This window comes from Pungitius pungitius, chromosome 16 (genome assembly GCF_949316345.1).
Source record: "Pungitius pungitius chromosome 16, fPunPun2.1, whole genome shotgun sequence".
NCBI classification, from domain to species: Eukaryota; Metazoa; Chordata; class Actinopteri; order Perciformes; family Gasterosteidae; genus Pungitius; species Pungitius pungitius.
The window spans coordinates 13,749,769-13,772,146 of record NC_084915.1 but is presented as its reverse complement, the minus strand read 5'-3'; the positions used below and the strand labels follow the sequence as shown (position 1 = coordinate 13,772,146).

The window sequence follows — 22,378 nt, the reverse complement described above, 5'->3', positions numbered from 1 at the left end:
AAAAGAGTCCGACTCCTTTTGTTGGCCATGTAAAAAACACAGACCTGTTGTCTGCCGGCTTTGACTTCAAAGCAGAGCGACCATTGAACGTGGCATCAATCAGCCTTTGATAATGACCTCACACCCACAACCAGGGAAAATTATCATGTGCAACTATGTCAATAATGGATAGAAAAGAGATGGTCCACTTGGTACACTGGGGCCGACCCATCAAGCAATGATTCACGAGTCCATGCACATTGGGATTAATTTACTCAACATGCACCTCAACTTCTTTTTCGCCCTAAAGTCAGTGTGCACACATTAAACCAAAGAAACATAATGGATTGCTCATACATTTGTATTTTGGCGCCATTTCGAGGCCCAGAAGTATTTTTCGAGAAATATCATAACAATGGAGTTTGTTTGAGTAATTTTATTAAAAGGAATAATGACATGTGTTGGTTTCTTTTCCTTGTATCTTTAAAGGGAACACAGGCGTACCCATACAGCGACATATGCATTTATGACACGCACTGTACATCCAAATTCATTCCAGATGAACCACAAACACTGATTTCACAAAAACTAGAATACAATGACTTTGTGTCCCTTTGAAGTGCATTTCTTTTCGAAGCTGTGAGAACATTTTTTGACCACATGCAGGTGCTTTGTCGGGGTGAGTGATGTAATGTGGAGTCATCGTTGAGTTAAGGACACCCAGCCAAAAACATTGTTTTTCCTGCACTGTTCAATTTGGGGATTTTGACCCCCTTTTTTTCACTTTCTTAACTTAGTGTCCACGTTAGATATTTGATTTCTCAATATTATGACAATTATAGCAGAGAGGATTGCTCATATGCACAGCCTGATTTACAGAGCGTCATATTCCTAAAACATAGTGAAAATGCTTTGTCTTACTTGGCCGTTTACAGTATTTTCTTATGCACGGGATGATAAGAGTCGTCCAGATTTCCTCCATCAAAACGATCATTCTCAAATCTGCTAACCAAGTGAAACAAGCCCTTTGAACCTAGTGCGGTCCAATGTTCACATGCATGTTATGAAAATGATTTTAATAGGGAACTGCCTCATTTTGCCTATTGAGACATACAATTTAAGAAATCTTGTAATAGTACAAAAGAATGCCGTAACAGAGGTTTCAACTTTGGAAGTTTCTATTTGATGTTATCTGATCACCTGGTGTTTCTCCCTTGCTCCCAAACATGCACTAAGAAAGCTTTGGATGAAAAACAACTTTATTCTCTGCTCCTGGTAGAAATGTATCCACTATATGTCTACATAGCAGACTTATAATGCAAAAGTCAGAAAGGGGATTCAAAGCAACGTTTACGCTTTTATCTTCCACCGACAAAGAGCTGTGGTTCATGTCAAAGGGACTCAGCTGAGTGAGCGGGACACAGAAAAGCCACATCCTTGTAATGACGGGCTCAATTCAAGGAGGAGAAACTGCTCATCCGCCCCACACCCGGATATCAGGAAAGATCTAATACATTTATTTTATTTTCATTATTACTTTACATGTCCATATTACTTTTATTTTTTTATTTTTTTTGGAGGGGGGGGGGGGTTGGAGGCTGATGTGAGCTCCACCCCAGCCTCGCTCTGACTGGTACCTTCAGCATTGCCCCGGTGGGCGGGGCCAGGGCCCGTTGGCTTTAGGACCCAGTGGCTCCTCCAGCGAGGCTCTCAGACTGAAGCAGACAAAGGCGAGGGGAAGAGACGGCGAGCCGCTATCCTGCAGCAGCAGCAGTAGCATCGACTCACGCATTGACTCACACCCCTCCCTCCACGCTCACACTCAGCACGCATACAGACACGCACGCACGCGCGCGCACGCACCCACGCTCCCTTCTCTCCGCAAGCAGCGACGCAGGTGAGTCCGCTCATCGCACACTTCGGGGGCCAAAGTCTTTATTGGCATGTAATTGTTTGCGTATTTTTTTGTGTCATCTGAGTTGAGATGACATTCGCGTGTGGTCGTGTGCGCGAATAGACCCTCGTGTGCAGGTGGATCGTAAGTAGGTGTGCGCACACTCACCCCACTCCCTTTTTTCCCCCACCACCCCCCACCCACCCCTAAAGGACGAACTTGCCATTTTCTGCCGCCGCTCTCGAACCATGTGGCCAAATCCTAAATGAAAAGTTTCTTATTGTGTTGTGTTCGTGGTCGCGGTGTGTAGCTGAGCTCCGGGTGGCTGGATTGGATCAGATCAGCAGTGTGTGTAGTCACCGGTATGTGGTGTGTGGGTGGCTCAGCCAGAAATACCAGTGACTCCTCACAATGTTGCTGCAATGCTGTTTGTAACGCTCAGAGGAGCCTTCAGCTTGTGGCAGGATTCGTTTCATCTCACTGTGGTGGTGATTTTTTTTTTTACATTTTATTAAAAAAAATGTATTGAGCTATTGGAAGCTAGAGGACATGCGCTCTAACACACACACACACACACAAAAGCGTTGAAGGTAGTGAACCATTATTATTATTATAAGAAAAAATGAAAAAGCCGGCTGCGGCGGCAGGGATGGTGATGTCACTCCAAAGGAAAGGCCCCCTGTCTGAGACAATGGACTGTCCTAGCCGATGCTCCGCTGGGGAAGGGTCACCGTTCGCTCAGCCCATTAGTGCAGCAGATGGGCTTGAAACCTGGCCTTTGTCAGCTGAGCCCCCCCCCCCCCCCCTCCACACACACACACACACCCTGTCAGCGTGCCTGTCATAAAGCCCCGGTCAGCAGCACAGCCCTGGGGTTTAGCAGGGGACTGGAGGGCCCCGCCGCATGGATGGGTGGATGGATGGATGGGTGGATGGGTGGCGGCAGCATGTTTCCTACTATTCCATTTTTGAATGGCTGCTGTTTGTCAACCACGTGCACCACGCGGCGCATTAAAACCACGGAGGACAATGAGGGACTAGAAATGATGGAACAAATGAGCGTTGTTGGTTTCCCTCAAGATGGTTGGAAGGAACATCTGGGAGGGGGTTGACATGTTTTACTTTTTAAACATGTTGTTTTGAGGAAGCGCTGTTTTAAGAGCAACTTTACAATAAGATGATGTGCGTCACTCAAAGTCGAGGCTGCAACTGACCCTTTAAGTCAATCATGTATCAGGAATTTCTCTTGCAATGTCGGCGTTCCTGTCAAAACTTAAAGGTTTGATACAAAATGGATGCAAGTAACACATTTTTAGTGAGGCTGCCATCTAAGGATGGTGACCACTTTTTCTGTAAAAAAAAAAAAGAAAAAGAAATGATTGATTACAGATTAGATTATCGTTTGCAATTAAGCTCACCGGATAATCTCATCAGCTAAATGCTCAATCTGCTCATTTCAGTTCTGTTGGAGGAAACTAACCGTCAGACAAAGCTGTTCAGACACGAAAGTGAAAACGTATGTTTCACAAGTTTGTAAAACCGCAATACAATACCCATACAGTCTCATTTATTAAAATACAATCCATTTAACAAATATGGTGCAAAATGTACCAGCGCTGAGCATCTAATGGTACAGTGGTGCATGTCTTGTCCTGACTATCATCACGGAGCAGAGCGATTCTTAAATCATCCCCAAAGACTCACAGTGTGTGTGTGGTGTGTGTGTGTGTGTGTGTGTGTTGCTTCCAAGCCACTTAGAGGACGTGAGTTTAAAGAGCGATGACCTCGGTCAATACAGTAAAGTCCTATAGGCCGACCAGCTCCAGGCCTCTGGCTCTTTTTTTTTTTTTTAGTGGGGATCAAAGTTTTTTTTAATTGTCTGCACAGAGCAACAGTGGCAAAAACAATATGCCTCCAGACTGCTAATCGGATGGAGATGCATAAAAGATAAAGGTGGCATCACTCTTGCAGGGGCTTGATATAAAAACAAGAAGATTGTCTTCCATAATTTACTGTCCCATGTGGGTCCCAGGTGGAAGAGGGCAGTCTAAATGGGGGTGAAAAAGCCGCTCCGGCCTTTGGCCGGTCCGTCTCGTAGCATAAGTGATTTATTGTTTTGTTGGCTGCACAGATGCATCGTTTGCATAATTTCTGTGGAATCAGGAAGAGCTGGATCTCCTGTAGCATTCAAATCCCAACTATTTTGGGACAGATATCAGAGTTAAGATCTTTCAGATGAAGGACGCTTTCTGTCTCATGTGGTGAATGAATTTGTGTCGAAAGCAACTAGTGACGCAAATACTGACTCGCTGTATCAAACCCACTTCAATGTTGAACACGGCTCCATAGTTTTCACTGACGTGCAATGTCCCAAGACTTTATATTGTCATTCACACGGCTTCATAAATGCATTCTTCATTATTTCATTAAGTCATTGGCAGCATAGTAACAGCAACGAAATGGGCCAATTCCTTATGTGACAAAAAACGAATCTGGACTTGAGTGACACGAGAAGATCAACTCTATTGTTCATGGTTCTGTTGGCTCAGGTACGCGCCTGTGGGCTGAATGTGATCTCACTGCAGAAAAAACACACCGGTCGTGAATGTAAATCCACTTTTGTAACGATGCAATGTCTTTTTGTAGTTAAATACATTTTACTTAGGTTTTCTCAAACAAAAAAAGATTTGATGAATCAATCTGATGTGTGCTGTGTAGTTGGTCAGCCATCTTGATCTCAATATGTGTGTAATCTTATTTTCCTACCTGGAAAAAATATACATTATTAAATCCTGAAAACCAATTTCAAACATTGTGTTGAGAGGCTTAATCTTAATTGACCTCGGATTCGGCACAGCCTGGTGCCACCGGGTGCCAACTGAGCAGTGCTGGTTCCTCTGCAAAGATTATTACTTTAATTTGAATATGTGAAGGGTAGAAGGTGCCCTAATATTCAGCACAGTAGTTCAAGGACTCGACTACAATAAAGGTTTTTTTTCTTATTGTACAGTCCATGTTTCACAAGCTAGATAACAAAGCCACATGGCGTGTTCTTTGAAGTGGTCAAGCCGTCCACACACATTGTGTGCAGCCTTTAGTACCAGCATGTAGAAGCTGTTCTTTAATCTCACTTAAAATACTAGTGGTTTAATTCATTGGCCTCCTGTATGCATGACATTAAAGCAATGAATGCACGCTTATAGAACCCCATGTTGAATTCCATCTTAAGTTAAATTTAAAAGAAAAACGTATCTCAGCGTTTGCACTTCAAACTTATGATTCTGCTTTTAGTTTTTTGGTATTTCCAAGCGTTAAATTCACCTTTTTTTGCAGCTGACAGCAGAAATGATCCTCGTATTCTTGATGGTCTTGAACTAATGGGACTAATCACACTGTTGTTGTTGGTTCTTATCCATCACGTCATATTCTCATCCATGTTTGAGCCACGTTGTTGGAACAAACCAATGCAGTGATGGCGTCGTTCTCCTTCTCCCCCTCCAGACCCTCCGGCGCTGGTCACCACCACACATCCGTCCCAACCATCTCGACATCTTCGAGTCACCATGGAGCTAGACTTTGGACATTTCGACGAGAGGGACAAGGCGTCCCGCAACCCGCGCGGCGGGCGCCTGAACGGACTCCCCAGCCCGACCCACAGCGCCCACTGCAGCTTCTACCGCACGCGCACCCTGCAGGCCCTCACCAACGAGAAGAAGGCCAAGAAGGTGCGCTTCTACCGCAACGGGGACCGCTACTTCAAGGGCATCGTGTACGCCGTGGCCAACGACCGCTTCCGCACCTTCGACGCGCTGCTGGCCGACCTGACGCGCTCGCTCTCCGACCACATCAACCTGCCGCAGGGCGTCCGCTTCATCTTCACCATCGACGGCACGCGCAAGATCTGCTCCATGGATGAGCTGGAGGAAGGTAAGCACGGCCGCCGGGGGGGGGGGGACGCACCATGAACACGAATCGGATCTTTTGAAGCATAACGATTCCAGTTGGACGATTAGGAGTCTTATCTTTTTGGGTCTAGACTCCAGTTAATCTCTTCGCGTGGCGTATCGACTTCTAATCTGAGGGGTTGCGTCGGGTCGAGTGACGGGCTTCGCCGCTTTACTTTTTGCACATATATTTTGTCATTAAGAGGAAAAGTGCATGTGAATTTCTTAAAAACGGAAATGATGTCTCTCTTCACGAGCCTGAAGGCAGCTCCTCCATCTCGGCCTCCGTCTTTGAGCCTTTAGCTTTAGAACCCGGCAGGGTTCACACTGAGCTGTAAAGCCAGCTCTGTACGACTCAGCGTGGGGTAAATGGGTTATTAACAGACGACATCAGCACCACATTGATTTGAAAGAAACCTCCAGTCGCAATTTTCGGGGGTTTCACTATTTAGCGTCTTTACAGGAAACAGTCGGTGGAAATCCCAATTAAAACGGCACTATTTTTTTTTTTTGTGAGTTTTTGCCACATTTTGAATGTCTTTGCTTTTGTGGATCAGACGGGATGATCTACGCCTCTGCTTCCTGTGGAAAGGTCCTATTTCAGGGAAAATCAATGTATCAAATAGATCATCAATCAGAAGACGGTTCTAAAGAATAAGCTTAAGTCCTGGTCCACTTTATGGGATTGTTCTAAGGAAGTGGGACGAGGTGGACAAAGGGACTTATTTGTGGTTATTTGTTCAAAATGAGATCAACATCTCTGCTCCTTGAGCTGCTTAAGATGGCTGTGTGTCTGTGTGTGTGTGTGTGTGTGTGTGGTGGGTGCAGTAAAGACGGCACTGTGGGTGGTGGTGGGGCATTTCATTGTGCTTCCTCTAGTAGGATATAATTAGTTGCTCAATCTCCTCTGCACTGTTTAATCCAGATCCGGGCCTTTTTGTCTTAATTTCTCCACATTTGGCCTAATTGTTGCCTTCTGGGTTCCGCTTTGGTCCAAAATTCAGTCTCTTCCCCCCCCCCCATTTTGTCTCTCAGACATCTCTCCATGTCTGAGACAGAAAGGCACAATCTGCTGTGAAGACTGGAGGTCAATAAGTGCAGATTAAAATAAAGACAATAGACTAAGAATCATCTGATTTTAAGGAAAAAGGACGATGAGGAAGTAGAACATTCCTAGACATATTTATGTTTTCTTATAACCGGCTTCATCTGAAAGGACGATTATGAATATGTTGAGTCCCACCGAGAGCTGCATGAAACGATGAATATTTGCCTTTGCTGTGTTGCATGTGCGCTGTGAGCAGGTAGTGTTTGTGGTCCCATGGGAGAACCTTGAAGTTTACCTTCCTCTTTTCTTTAATACCAGACAAAGACACGCCAGCGTGAGCTACAGCATAGCTCATGATCCTACACTAACACGTCTTCCATTAATTGAATATGCTTAAATAGTCCAATAAACTGTTTTGGGTAATCAATGATCAAAATCATTCATTCATTGATGAGATTGCAGTCAGAATGCCTTGAGATCCCCCTCATTGGTCTTTGCTGTTTTCCCTCTGGGAGTCTCCGGTGTCGGGAGTTGAATTTACTCGCCGCGCCAACCCAATTTCTCTCCCGCCCGCCCCAGGGGAAAGCTACGTCTGCGCCTCGGAGAACAACTACAAGAAGGTCGACTACACGAAGAACGTCAACCCCAACTGGTCCGTGAACGTGAAGGCCTCGGCGAGTCAGAAGCACATGCAGGCCTTCGCCGCCAGGGCCGCCGCCACCGCCGCCGCCGACTCCTCCGGCGAGGGGAAGGACTTCGTCCGGCCCAAGCTGGTGACGGTGATGCGCAGCGGCGTGAAGCCGCGCAAGGCCGTGCGCATCCTGCTCAACAAGAAGACGGCGCACTCCTTCGAGCAGGTGCTCACCGACATCACGGAGGCCATCAAGCTGGAGAGCGGCGTGGTGAAGAGGATCTACACGCTGGACGGGAAGCAGGTACGTCTGAGCCGCAGGGGTTTGAAAAGATTTTTATTTTTTGAATAATGCAGGATGGGGCCCTCGGGTTCGTAATAAACACTCTAGTGCTTCCGTATGTAGGCGCGCGTGTGTGTGGTCAGGATGAGGACAGCCCGTCATTCACATATCCGCCCACTCCCAGCCAGGTATCGGGGGCTCAAAGGAAAGGAAACCAAATGCTTTGTTTATGGAGAAAAAAAAAAAACACAATTGTGTAATTCATTTTAAAGTAGTCTACTTTCAAAAGGTCCACCCCTACCTTCAGTAAACAGGTCCCTGAGAACAACCTGCTCACACAATGGCCGCCGTTGTCTGCTCATCTTTGTTATGACTTTTCTCATCTCGTCTTTTGAAAAAAATCCTGGGAAGTTGTGTCTTCCTCCCGCCGCCGCCGCCGTGTACAAAGGGCCGAACCCTGTATTGTGGCGTTTGATCGCCTTGCCCCCCATTGTTACTCTCTTTGGGACGCTGCCCGCCGGTATTTTAGTGACGTGGTGAGAACGCGGCTCCAGGGGAAGAAAGAAAAAAGCTTTTCTACTCCGGCATGTGACATGAACGCAGAGGATTTTAAACTCTCTTTTCCCTTCCACTTAAATGAATCCTGTACAGCTCAGAGTCATCCATCCCAGAGAAACAGTTTGACACGTCGGCTGTCAAACTGGACGAGTTCCCTTTTTGAAATCCCTCGTTTTATAGAAGATGCCACGGAATAAAGGTCGGAGTGCCTTTATCGAACGGATCGTTTGGCTGTTGTAGCCAAAAAGATCAAACTAGCACTGAAATCCGACCTGTAGATTAAATACACCCCGGATTGAGATTAAAGATAATGCATCGTTTACCTGAATTAGAATATTTCTGGAATAAATGCTTGATCACTAGCAAACAAGCTAGTTATTAGTATCCTAGCTGCTTTTGCTTCTACCAATGTTTCCACGTGTTTTCAAGAGCATATTGTGAGGGACTTAAGATGGTTGGCTTGGCAACGGTCGCATTTAAACTCCTTGAAATTCTGTTCCGTTAGAAATGAAGTGTATTCATTTCTTGAGGCTAGTACCTCCAGGTTTTGCCATTCAGAAAGCTTAGCGGAGAACATAATGTGCATTGAAATGAGCGCTAATCCCATGATCCGTACGAGGCACACAACGCGCCTTAACTTTACCTAAAAGTCGCTCCCTGCTTAAAGGACGTGATGTTTTATTCATAGGTGTGTTTTATCAGAGGAGCGGGGTCAGCCACCTCTGCAAGTACGTCTCCTCTATCAGCACGTGTCCTACTTTATGAAGTACAAAATAAAGTGAGTGTTGTCTGTTCGGTGCAGCGTCACAGTGATGAAATGTAACTCGTCTCTTAATGGAATCTTAAGCCACTGACAGACACGGATCAAATACCTTTGCTTTCCTGCCGTCTGTGCGTGTTCACACAAACGTGGACATCTGTTCCTCAGTCCTGTCTTTGATATGGTTAAATGTTGGCTAATTCTCCAGTGGGGGGTCTTTTCGTGTATTATTCATTACAGATGGACGGGGGATCGTGCCCCGCTGAGGTCCTTTTCTTAGGTGTTGTACATTTCTTTTTTTTTTTTTTTGTGCTGTGTGTCAATAAGGCTGGAATCACATGCGTCTTGGAGGAGGGGAGGTGCACTGAGATGATAGATGGGAGGGAGTTTGACTTCTAATGCCCTCCCCTTAGGGTGCAGTCTGGCTGCCTCAGGTCTCCTTGCAGGTTTTCCTGCCGACTTGCTTAGATGCAATGGATCTTTTAACCACCTTTTGGAATATTATATATTTTTTGTCTTTGTGGTTAGGATGCATTTCTTTCTCCATGCATTTTTAATACGTTCCCACAAAATGAATAATATCCTCCACATGCTGGCTGCTCCAATCCTGATTGGAACCAGTTAATTTGTCCCCGCTGTGGATAAAGATGAATTACTTTGCGATGAGTGTCCACTGGTTTTGGACCCGTGCCCCGGTTTCATTGCAGTGCACCGCGATGTGGGAGACGCGCATCGTTGCGGTGTCTTTGTGTGGCGGAGGCACACTGCAGCTGCTCCGTGGTGGAGGTGATATGGTAGAAGCAATATTGATGCAGTGGCCGCCCCTCCCTGAGTCTGCGCCTATCCTCCGCTTCCCATTCCATTGCGATAGCTGCCGGGACCGGTTGCTAGGAGACCACATCCCAGGCACAAAGAGAGCCCAGCTGGTGTGGACTGGTCTGTCAGATACCACATCCTGTAGTGGGTGTGAGGAGTCTGCCATCAATGCGAGCCTCACATGCCATGTTTTTGTTGTATTTATTGTTTTAGTAGCTGTACTGGTTCCGTCATGGAGATTTAAGCCCACCTGACTTTATAGTGGCTGTGGCTGTGATGAAATGGGATTCAGGATCTTGGCGCAGATTTGTTAAATACTTACTTTTCACTTGTGATCTTCCCCTTTTTTCCTTTTAGTGCTGCGTAGACTCTAAAGACAGCCTGCCCTCCCCTCTTTGTCGGTGTGAATAAATTGCCTCCCATTTTCCCCTCAAAAGCCGGTCCCTTTCACTTCAATCAGGAAGGGTGGGGCCGTTGGACTCAGCAGTCATTTTCCCTTCTCAAAGCAAATTAGAATCGTTTTATTTTCACTGATGGCTGATAGTAATTCCTTGTGCATGAAAAGAAAGAGTGCTCCTCTTGATTTACCCTCGTTGCTGCTACAGTCTCCATTAAATCCGAGGGTTTATTTAATTGCTGGCAGCCATTTTGTATTCATTTCTTTTTGATAGAGGTGTCTGCGCAGGAGAATAGTTCTGATTTGCATTTAAGAGCCAGGGCTTGTTCCTCTGAATTGCACGGTAGGGTAATGTGTTGCATCAATGCCAAATCCCAATGTCATCTGAGAAATATGTGGAAGGTTCAGAGTTGCCGTGGCGATTCTGCAGCGTTGCAGAAGGCTCACTATTCTGACCCCGGCTTAGAAAGGAGCGTTGCATTCAAGTTTGATTTATTTATTTTTAAGATAAAATTGTCCATAAAGAGGGACATACATTAATTTTTCAGGCACAAGGTCACACTGTTCTTGTCGGAGAACAAAAGGGTCAAATTTTCATTCATTTCGAGTTGACAACTCAAGGTGAGACATTATTCACATTAGGATATGTATCATGAATGGATTTCAGGGCTTCTTAAGGTCTAAAATAAATCCAGCTCATGTGGAAGAAAAGCCTGCTCTTCCTCGGTTGCGGTGCTCTTGCAGCCTGCCTGCTCTTTGCCACGCTGCAGAAGCAGTTGTCATGGCAATAAGCTCCGTTGTGATGGATTCAGTTTGTGACAATGGGTGTATTGCGCTGAGTGTGCTCTTTACATCGGGTCTTACCTGCTTGCCCGTCTCCACATCTCACTGCAGTCACATCTCACTCACTGATGTGCACACACACACACACACACACACGGCGGTGTTAAACAGAGGCAGACAATCAGGCTGACAGAGGGGCGTGGTCCCCATGATGAAGCATGCTGAGCTGGCTCTGCGCCTGTATGACTCCCCCCCCCCCCCCCCCCCCCCCCCCCCTCATTTTCCTGTCAAGAGGACGGCATCAACAAGTGAGCATGGCCTGCGGGGCAGGAAAAAGGAATCGCAATTTAATAACGCTGGCTACGGCCACATCAGTCAGCCAAATGGAAAGCCTGCTTCCTTGGGGGGAACGGGGGTGGGGGGGGTGGGGGGCTGAAACAACATCATGCACCAGCTGCTCCCCCATGACTGTGCAGATACCGCTGCCTAACTGGCTCATCTGTGCTCAAAATGCATCCGGAGCACCTACAGCGGGTCACGGAGCGGTCAGAGAGGCAGCCGACAATACCGATCATCGTTGGAGGCGGGACAAAGCACCGCTTGGACGAGGACTGTCCCTTTTTTTAAATTCGTATTTTCTTTATATATATATTTTTTAACTATACATATACAGTATATCTCTCACTGAGGTGTTGCTGCAAAAGCAGACATGTGAAACCCTCAGCTGAAATGGAGTGTTTTTTGGAGAAGTCGTCCTGCTGGTATTGATCGGTCTGTGTGCCTGCAGTGAGGATTTGGTGTGGGAGTTTACCCATGGGTTTGCAAAGCGAAGGTCCTACCGCCTCTTTCTCAGCCTTTTGTCTCTTCTTTTCCTTCTCATCTTCTGCATGGCTGTACAGCATCACAAGCTCTTTTGCTCACGGTGGGATTTGTATTTCTGTCTTTCTGCCCTTTTAAAAAAAATAAATGTTCCGTCTCGGCCTTACACCACCCCTCACAGAACGCACTGAAAGAGATGTAGTGCACCCTTGCTGAGCCAGTGTCTATATTTTAAGACATGTATGGATGCCGAGGGGAAACCCTCATGAACTGATGGGAGATGACTCCTCCCGTCTGTCGGAGCGCAACCGATTTTAAGTCTGATCAGTTTTCAGGGTTTGATTCTACCGACTGCCCTTAAGTTCATTATATATGCGCCGGTCAGATAAGTCAAAACGGATTAATTAACATGGCGCTGTGGAGTCGGAGGAATCTCCTGGGCCCGGGATCCGTCGTTTAGTTCATCCTTTTCAGCAGCACAGTCGGAGCCTTAATGACTGAATGAATGAAGTCAATGACAAGCAGCTGCTTGTGTGAGACAAAGGAAGCCCGAGCTTTGTTCCAGGATGTTTCCTGCCGCTTCACACACACACACACACACACACACACACACACACGAGCTGTAGCAAGGAGCTGACCTGAGATTTCATTGGTTATCGTCCATTTGAGCACCACCATCCATGAGAAACTACAGAAATGACATCATCTCGCAACCGGGGTTAAACACTACACAGCGCGACTGCCATGACCTTATGAAAGGTCTGCAGCCAGAGTCGGGCCAACGAAACTGAATAATTCAGTTCTTGTAGTTGGTGGGATGACTGATGGGGGGGTCATGTGGTCTGGACAGCTGGTGAGGCAGAGATTAAGGATGGACTTGGTAGGCTTGCGGGGCACCTGCAGTCTGGAAGGAGCCCGTTTTCACAGAAACCCCCGCTCCACCCGCCTTGCTTCACTAAACAAACAAATGCTAATGTGTGTTTAAACGTACACGGTGTGTGTGTGTTGCATGTGAGAATCTGACGGCATCATTTCTTCCCGTACTGTGTCCTCTTTCTTGGTTCTGCTGCCCGGTGGGTCTCTGGTGCAGTCGACATGACCTTTTTTTGAAATTGAGAGCAGATGCTCCTTAACCTGTATTCCAATGTTCCCGAGACGGCCTGCCCTTTCCTTCACTGCAGCCGCCTTTTCGAAGGCACCCTGACATTTCACATTTGATCCAATCGCGGTGCCGTTTTCCCCCCCCACAACATTTCGACCGAGTGCAGATCTGTCGAGCCAGAAATCGCTATGACAACTAACCCATGATTATGCGTGAGGAGATGCAAATGCCCCGTCATGATGATGATGATGATGATGATGCGGTTATTGCTTAGGTGGTTGTGCACATGCAGACCAGGTTTTGGTGATGGTTGGAGTGTCTCTGGGACATTGGATACACACTGTACATGAATTATTTGTGGCCCAATGATGCACCAAGGTGCACCGGTCAAAGATCTGTTCAGAGGATGTGCATCTTAAGTGATCGCTGTAGGGAATAGGATTAGCGGGATTGCTTAGGAGGATTCCATGTTTTTGATAAGGAGTCTTAAAGCTTTCTGATACTTGGGGTTTAACCCATGTGATGCTGTGTGTGTGCGCCCGGCTCCTCAAGTTTTATACGTGCAGAAAAACGGTTCTGCCAGTCGGAAACCACACGAGAAGACGGACCCGATTTTGAATGGAGATTATGTTAAAAGAGATTAAGGCAGCGGTCTGTTGGATAGTTTATCCTTATAATCAGCTGATACTAAAGCCACTAAAACATGGACTAGCCTTGACCCTCCCACCCCGTTCCATCTCCTCTCCACCTGCTGCCTTGTTTGGGGGGGGGGGGGGGGGACACTTCCTCATTGCTTGTTATTCACTGTCTGATCCAATCGTGCCAGAAAATCGTTTAACCCAATGAAAGTAATGTGTATCTCATTTCTTGATAATGAGCACAGAGGAAAACCAGCCTTTTTTTAAAATTAGGCTTGAAAACCAATTAGATTGTGATCCCCGGAGTCGAAGCACCATCTCTGCCCTCCAGCAGGAATCTTGTATCCAGGGAACGTTGTGGAACCGAAAGAGAGCGAGCGAGAGGGGGCTACAGCTGTTGGATGCCTCGCCAGAGAGTCACCACCACACACTTTTAGCTTGTCTAGCAGGACGGAGAATCAACATGGCAGCTGCTGGGGTGGGGTGTTCCCAATTTATCTCTGCAGCTCATAGTTTGCAATGTGCATCACAAAGGAAACCACGAGGCATCTTGACCGCCCTGGCAACCGTCCCATCACTGGGGCACTAGACACTCGCTGCTCCTTTAGAGAGACCAGCGAGAGAGTCTTTTTATTTTTATTTTTTTTGAAAGCATTATCCCTGTGAATAAAGACGGCGAGTCATGTCATTCAATTAGCCAATTTGTCTTGATCTAATAAATCTCGGAAGAAATTGAGAGTAGTGTTGAAAGACAAACCGACTGAGGCAGAGATGTTTTGTAACAAATCTAATCTACAATAGTGTGGGGTGGGGGGGGACAACCAAGCGGAAGCACAGGTTTTTAGCTTGAATGGCCCTAATAGGCGTGCATGAACTGGTAACGGCGCCCGTATAATGGAGAGGAGAAGGTGTGGCCCAAAGACATCTGTCCTCTCGGCCCATATTGTGTCAACAGCTGCTGTAGAGTGATAAAGACCCCGGGGAAGGAAGTCTGATTCATTTGAACACCACAGCAAAGGTGTAACATTATACAGTCTTTTTTTTTGTGTGTGTGTGTGCGTTTTGTTACGTGCAGCGACTGTAGCTAAAGGCGTGTTAACACGACAAGTAGACACAAAGGTGGGTTTGCTGACTAAAGCCTTTGGCTGGCAGACTCTCCTCCAGTGAATTAATCCACATACGGCCCCTGTGTTCCAGAGCTCATCGTTTTGGGTGGCTTTCTTTTAATTAATTCGGTGTAATCGGCGTTTTACCGTTTTCGTTTCTGTCATCTAGTCTGAGCACGTCACCCGTAGGGCTTCTTCTCCACAGCTATTCGCCACGCTTCGTTATGCCGGAAATACCTTATTTTTTAAAGGATTAGATCTTTCGTTGGTTCTGAATCTTTTCCGATGCACTTTCTTAAATGAGGACGACATTAATATAATCCGATGGAAAGGGCAGATCTGTAAGATGGCGCTTTTCCACAAAGAATCACAAAAGCACAACTTTGAATGTTGTTTACCAGAGATGTGCTCATTAGTTTTGTTCATGCTGCATGAATTCCTTCTAACAAATATTTATCGTCTCTTTCCATTTAGACTTATGTTCTGCATATCTTTCCAAAAATGCACTAAAGGCAATGATCAGTATTTTAAACTTTGGCCATGTTCACCACTTCGTGCCATTCTGCAATATCTCCATTAATAAATCCATTGGCTTGATTGCTATGAGGTTTAGGACTGTTGTGATTCCTGCCTGTGCCTCCATCTCCACTTCGGGTCCAAATGATGAATTTCTCGCAGTATTATTATGTGTTCGTCAGCAAACTGTGTGTGCATTGCTAATTTGCCAATATGATCATGCCTTTGTGTAAAAGTAAGATGGTGAATAAAGTTGACATTAAACTTGATTAGCTTGAACATGTTGGCTCAGGCCCTGTGGGCCGGTTAGCAGGGTGTTAGCATTTAGCTTAAAGCACTGCTGTAAGTGGACACCTTAGCTAAACGATCATGATGCCACATCAATTTGGGTCTCAAGTATTCACTGCTCTGGCTTCGCAGGTGACCTGCCTTCAAGATTTCTTTGGCGAGGACGACGTCTTCATCGCGTGTGGACCGGAGAAATTCCGCTACGCCCAGGACGACTTCTCCCTGGATCAGAACGGTGAGCCCGGCGGCATTAGTTGGTTTTGTACATCTTACACGCACTTGGACACTTACCAGCTTTGTGCAATATGAAAAACCATTAACCACGCGGTGTGAGCCTTATGACCGTACAAAGCTACAGCTGGGAGAATCAATCCAATCACGCATTTGAGCCCTTAAAAGCATTTTTTTTAAAGTCTAAAATATCTACATGAGCACTAAATATGTATCCGTGTACTATCAGCGACTCTTGACTTGTCATAATGGATTTTAATTGGTGGTGGGGGGGGTTCTGTTAAAAAAAAAAAAGAAGGAAAAAAAATATTTTTTAAATCCAAAGCTGTGTGCTTTTTTTTAAAAGTGAGGAGAAAAATGATGTTTGTGTGAGGGGGAGGCTGGAGAGGAGTCTGTTATCTGCAGCCTGCAGAAGGTTTAGGGGAAAAAAAGGTGGAAGAAGAGACATTAATCTGTCCGGTGACAGGTTTAGGCCAGCGGATCTTTTGGTGCTGAGAAGTCTGGGAGAGAAAAGGTAAAACCAATCCCCTCACAGAGCCTCTCTGCTCCCATCAGACCTGGAAAAAAATCCTATTTTTATCAACCCACTTCTACCTAATGTGCCCTCATTGAATTGTTCACTATCGCTCTGAATGTCTTTTATTCTTTAGAGCTCCTGATACAGGACTGATTGGTCATTACGCTTTTCTTCATCCAGTCTTTTTAGGGTGGAGATGCCACTACATTTATAATGATTGAGGCCTTTTTACTTTCAGCAAAAAGCTTCCCCCCCCGCCCCTCTTCCGTGGAACCAAAGCTATTGTTTGTTATTCAGCCTATAATAACCTCAGGAGCAATACTAAATACAGTCTGGAGCATCACTGATCAGATGAGGAGGGAGGCCTGTTTGATGCATTGTTAGGACCCACTGGTCACTCTGGGCGATGATTTATGGTTAAATCTGAAATCTTACAAAAGATGACAAAAGCATTTCCTTTTTGTTACCAAGGAGATAACGTTTAAAAAAAAAAAAAAATTCTTCTACTGATACTGCTTAAGCTTCTTTTGGCAGAATTACCGAAATGGATTTAAATCCTTTGTGGTTATTTACCACACGTGTTAAATTAAAGACTGTGATGGGCGTGCAGACGGGGAGGAGGACATAAGTACCATTTTTTTTTTATAGCGACGTCGTCTGTTGAAGCTCGAGGGGGGGGGAACCTGCTCAGGTGGACTGTGGGATATTTTAAAGACCCCTGATTGGACGAGACAAGCTGCCAGTCTGAAGCACTGTCAGCGCACCCCGCGAAGAAAACGGCGAATAAATGGAACGTCTGCATCCGCCAGTGTGGCGGTTACGGGAAAGTAGACAGACGTGGTGCGATCCCAGGAGACGGAGGGAGGACAGAGTATAATTAGCATCAAAAGTGGAAGAGAGTCTGACAGTAAAAACAGGGGAGATGCAGGAGGAGGAGGGGGAGCAGCAGCCTGTCTTCCCTGATTTTATACAGTGACCCAGAATGCACTGCATACACTTCTTAATGATTTGTGTAAGCTCTCGCTGTTATGTGCAGAATTTAATAAAAACGCTTGAATAATGGCCATAAAACTGAACTATAGAGATGGCAGTCAAACTTTTCAGTGAGGTTGGGAATTTGTTCTATAGAATTTGCCATTTTTAAGATGTGACCAAAGCTTACTTACTTAAATAAAAAAGCCAATTTGTTATTGGTACAATTATGAATAGAATATTATATACATTTACCACAATGCCCCTTTGCTATATTTTACTTTTGCTCAGTGCCCAAAAGCCACCAAACTCGTGATTTCTATTTCTTCCTAACCTCCTTTGTGCTTGTCTTTCACAGAATGCAGAGTGATGAAAGGAGCCAAAGCTCAACGTGGTTCAATCAAGAGTCCTGGTCCGATCAGGCGCATCAAGTCTCCTGCTGAATCAAGTGAGCCAGTCTCCCCCCCCCCCCCCCCGCCCCCCTCTCTGTTAAAGTGCAGCAGATAGTGACTTCACCTCCTTCTATAAACCAACCACAGAGAGAGCAAGTGGAAAATGCATCAGGCCTTTTCCGTTGCCATGGAAATGATTCGTACGCGGATGAAAATGAGCTCTTTGTGCCAGGATGTAGCTGAGTGTGACCTTTGACCTTATGCTGTTGGGAATGGTTAACAGAAGATATGAGTTGTAATAATGATTTCATCATTATAGGTTAAAAAAAAATGGGCAAAGAAGGACATAATGTGGTTCTCGTTTGGTTTTCTGCAGTCGGACTGTTTAAACTGGGGGGGGTCCAAACAGCATCTTAATCTTACTACAACACCTCCTAAAACCCTCTAATACTGGAGAAAGTAAAAGCCAAGCCTGTATTCACGGAGGCTAATCTGATTAGATTAAGAATAATGTTGCATTTACTTCAGGGGAAAAAAGAAAAAAAAAGCATGAATAAAAGATGAAAAGTAAACCAAGACGGTGTAAACAGCTTTCGGCTGTTTGTTTGACAATCGGCCATTTTAACATTTCATCATATCCAGGAGGCAGTAGAACACAATAGAGACTCATGGTTCCGGCTTTAATCTTTTATGCAAACGACAGCTTTTAACTTTACGTGGCTCCACCTCTTTGTTAAGAGTTCATGTAGCCGCGCCGCTAGCTGCTCGCTACCAAGAAATCGGATCGGGTTCAGACTCCAGGGAGGAAAAAGGGGCTTAAACCTAAACTAGGGACACTGGAGAGGAGAGAATTCTCCAAACGATGTCATCTTTTCACTTCATGTTTCGCATGACTGGTTCAAGTTCTGCACGTGCTGGACTGTATACGTTTTAAACAGACCTCCCAGCAGCAGCAGCAGCAGTAGTTGCTTTCCCACACAGAGGCCGTACGACCCGGGGAGAGCAGGTGAGTCCTCGTGAGGATGAAAGCTGAGAGTTGGTAGCAGCCGATAGTCCAGTTTGGGTTTTACATCACTATTTATGTGAGTGGGGCGGGGGGGGGTCGTCGTCTCCTGCACGCCGGGGCTCCTCGGTCCTTTAGCGGTCTTGAATATTTTATCGATCACTAATGGAGCTGAAGGCCTTTAAGACTGCAGATGGTTGGCCAACATGCTGGGGAGGCAGTAAACTGTTGGGCATTAATCACCTCTCATACCTGAGAGGTCAGCGGGGGGGCAAAGCGGCTGAAACTGTGACTTGCATTTGTTAACCTGGATTACCACTCGCGAGTCCTCGGTGGGAGGGGGGGGGGGGGGGAAGGTTTTTTCACCGGGTGTTGAAGGTTTTTAGTACGTCCATAACTCTCAGTTGAAAAAACCTTTCCCACGAGTCTGTATGCGGATGAAATGAACCTTTCACCATTTTATGCCTTTTCCAACCATTTACGATTGTATAAATTGTAAGCTGTTAAAATGGAACAATAATCCCGTTTGTCCATTTATTGCATGATCTTACATTTAACCTTTTCCTGACCAAACATTTAAAGCATCACATCTGCCGAAGCTGAACAACGTGAAAAGTCTTTTGTGTTGTTTCAGTTGAAGCCGAAGTGACTGCAACGCCTCCCTATTTTGATATCACTGTTGAAGGCTTCTGATTGGTCAACAGGTCAGCAATAGAAGTGCATGTGACTTCAACCGCAGGTTCTCGTTCTCCGGGTTCATGTGAAAACTAACCGTGGCCCTCCTTACGTTTACGTGTGGAAACACTTCTCGTATTGGGGCGCACTGGGTTTAGTGAGTTGGGTTTTCTTGTGAAGGAAGCACTCGGTGAGGGCAACAAAAAAATCTTCCCTCACTGGTTTGAGTTTTCCGCAGAGGAAGAATACGTCTAGATGTAGAAAACTGGAGACATAACCGGGACAATTTAGACAACTTTGCTGTAATGACTCACTGCTGCAGCTAAATGAAGCAGCTGCACTGTGTTCAGTAGTGTGTGGGAAAGCTGTTTGTTTAGATGTACAATTTTTTTTTTTTTAAAGATTGCAAGATAATAGTACTTGTGATTTCAGGTTTATCCTTTTTTTCATTTTTTAAATGGGGTTTCAAATGGCTCGTGAAGTCCACATTTGTAAATCTACCCGTGTGGTTGAGTGAAGCCTTTGGCATTGAGCTGGTTAACAACAAAGTGTTGTTTTCAACACTCATTGGCTCAAATTTACATTGGCCATCTGGCTCATAGTATTCAGAATTCTTTTCATCTGTTGGAAGAAGAGAAAAAAGAAAAAACCCTCCTTTTTTTAAAGCACTTGACACAACTAGAACGCTGTGCTGGTAGTTATAAACACAATGTTGCACACAGACGGACTCCCAGCAACGCCGCAGGGCGCCGAGTGACTGAACAAAACGGCGTCTAGCAAACACCTCGACCTGGAGCGCCAGCGCCCCCCCCCCCACCCCCCCCCCCTCCGGAGGCCAGAGCCAAACGAGGCCGCGGTTCAGGAGTGACTCCCCTCCACAGCCAATAAAAAAAAAAAAGAAACTAAACTTCTCCCTTCTCTTCCTCCCTTCATCCCTCTCCTGTTTTCAGCCAACGGGACGGGCTCCAGCAGCCAGCTCTCCACCCCCAACAGTCCAGGCCTCAACAACAAGCAGAAGGTACCCGGACCGCTCTCCCCCCCCCCCCTTCTCCTCCACACTTTCCCTTTTTTTGTGATTTTAAAATTCATTTTTTCCTCGCTGTTAACGGTGAATTTCCCCATGTGACTTTTGCAGGATCTCTACTTGCCCTTATCTCTGGACGACGACGACTCCCTCGGCGAGTCGATGTAGACCCTCCTTTTCTTTTTTTGGCCTGAAACACAGAGGTTTTTGTACCTCTGCTGCTTCCCACCTTGCTCCCAGTGCCACCTGTTGTTGTCTAGGAGAACAAATTTATTTGTCTTTTTAAGGCCTTAGCCTCCGGGGGCTATGACGCCATTTGCTGCTTGAGAATAGGGGTTGGTTTATTTTTTTTTTCTCAAATCTGTTTCACCCACGTTGCAAAAAAATGAGCTCAATAAAAAAAAAAGGGCACGCGGTTCACTAACCAGGTGATTACACGCTGTGGGAAATGTCCCTTTTTGGTCGAAGGGTGCACTCTTTCTTTAATATTTGTCACGGAATTCCAAGCAGCAAATGGATATTTCTAGGGGTGTTAGTCAGAGCTGACCTAACTTTTCTTTTTTTTCTTTTTTTTTGTCTTTTCTATCACTTGTATTCGTGACGTTTCCTCTGTGTCCTCCCGTCCTACAGCCTAAGGTGTGAGAGGTAAATGGTTCTGCTAAGCCCGACGGTCTTTCCTACGCGCTGTAAATACCGTGCACAGCTACCCCATCACGACACCCCCCCGCCCATCGCTCTGCTCCCATGTCCGTCCTCACAAAAGTCCCACCACGTAGGGGGGTGGGGGGGGGTGAGTGGGATGCTGCTCCTGACTGAGGAGGATTATGGGAAGCCGCAGCCTCCTCCAGTCATGTCCCCCGTCCCCCAACTGAATTATATAAACGAGACGATTATACAACCCTGAATAAAATGATCCTTTTTTTTAAACCACAGTGGAGGCCTGAACATCCTTCCTGTGGCAATGATTGGCATTCGTCTCATCGGGGGACATGAAGTAACCTCCCACGTAGCCCTCCGCGATGCCTCTGTGTTGCCGTTTCCTCTATTTTGGAGCCTCCTGCATAGACGCTATACATGGTACACATCTGTGTTTTTTAGATTTTCATCAAACCGCAGTGCATGATGTTAAATGATTCTGAAAACTTGAGACTGAGCTGATTTTGAAGGACGTAATGGTGCATAAAAAAAAAAAAAACAACCAAAGGAAAACTTATTGGGGCCCTTTTTTTTATAAAATAAAAAAAAAAATCTTCAAAAAGCTCACACATTCAGTACAGTCTAAATCATTCCCTTTATGCCAGATGGAGACGTTTTATAGTACAATATGCGAAATTGAAATAAATGAGGTGTCAAAGCCAAAGTACGTTGTTTTGCGTATGATGAGGATTTTTAGACCAATTATTATAGAAAAGGGGAAACTATGTAAGTTTATTAGTTGGTAAATATGCTGGAGGAAGCACACCTGGAGATTTATGCATGTTACTTTTTAACGCATCAAAAATGAACGTAGAGATTAAATCACAAGTCATGCTCATCTGGGGAAATGAAGGTCGTATCAGGGCCTAGTTGGGTTTCTCCTATTTTGCATGTTCTCTGATACAGAACATAATGTTTGTCTAAATCTGTGTGGGTTTTAAAAATTTTATAAAGTTTTAATTTATATCAAGGGTACTCTTTCTTTCTAGTTTTGCTCACATGAGCTCTTTACTCTCGTACTTTGATCAAGCCTCTGTGTGCGACTTTCTACGCCCATATTTCCTATCGCTAAATACATCGCCATCCAATCGCTAAATTGGACGACACTGAAGCACAAAGCAGGGAGCAACTTGTTTATCGCAGCAACAGACACTTTACTGTCTACTTGCCAGCATTTATGCGTGCTAATTTTTTTTTTTTTTTAGTAAATAAAAGTGCTGCCCATGTAGCATCCTTTTTAAATTAACATCTATGCATTTGGACTCAAGAATAGTTAACTTTTTTTTTTTCCTTTTTTGGTAGACCT

At 45.5% G+C, this 22,378-nt stretch overlaps 1 protein-coding gene across 1 annotated transcript; it reads left to right on the top strand.

Annotated features, from left to right (window-relative positions):
- The first annotated feature begins 1,671 nt into the window (after positions 1–1,671).
- Positions 1,672–21,634, top strand: LOC119214972 (neuronal migration protein doublecortin-like). Its single transcript, XM_037466680.2, has 7 exons — positions 1,672–1,876; positions 5,375–5,800; positions 7,445–7,800; positions 15,695–15,797; positions 17,641–17,730; positions 20,303–20,370; positions 20,488–21,634. The coding sequence occupies exons 2-7, from the start codon at positions 5,437–5,439 to the stop codon at positions 20,542–20,544; spliced, it is 1,038 nt and encodes a 345-aa protein (XP_037322577.2). The 5' UTR covers positions 1,672–1,876; positions 5,375–5,436; the 3' UTR covers positions 20,545–21,634.
- The last annotated feature ends 744 nt before the right edge of the window (positions 21,635–22,378 follow it).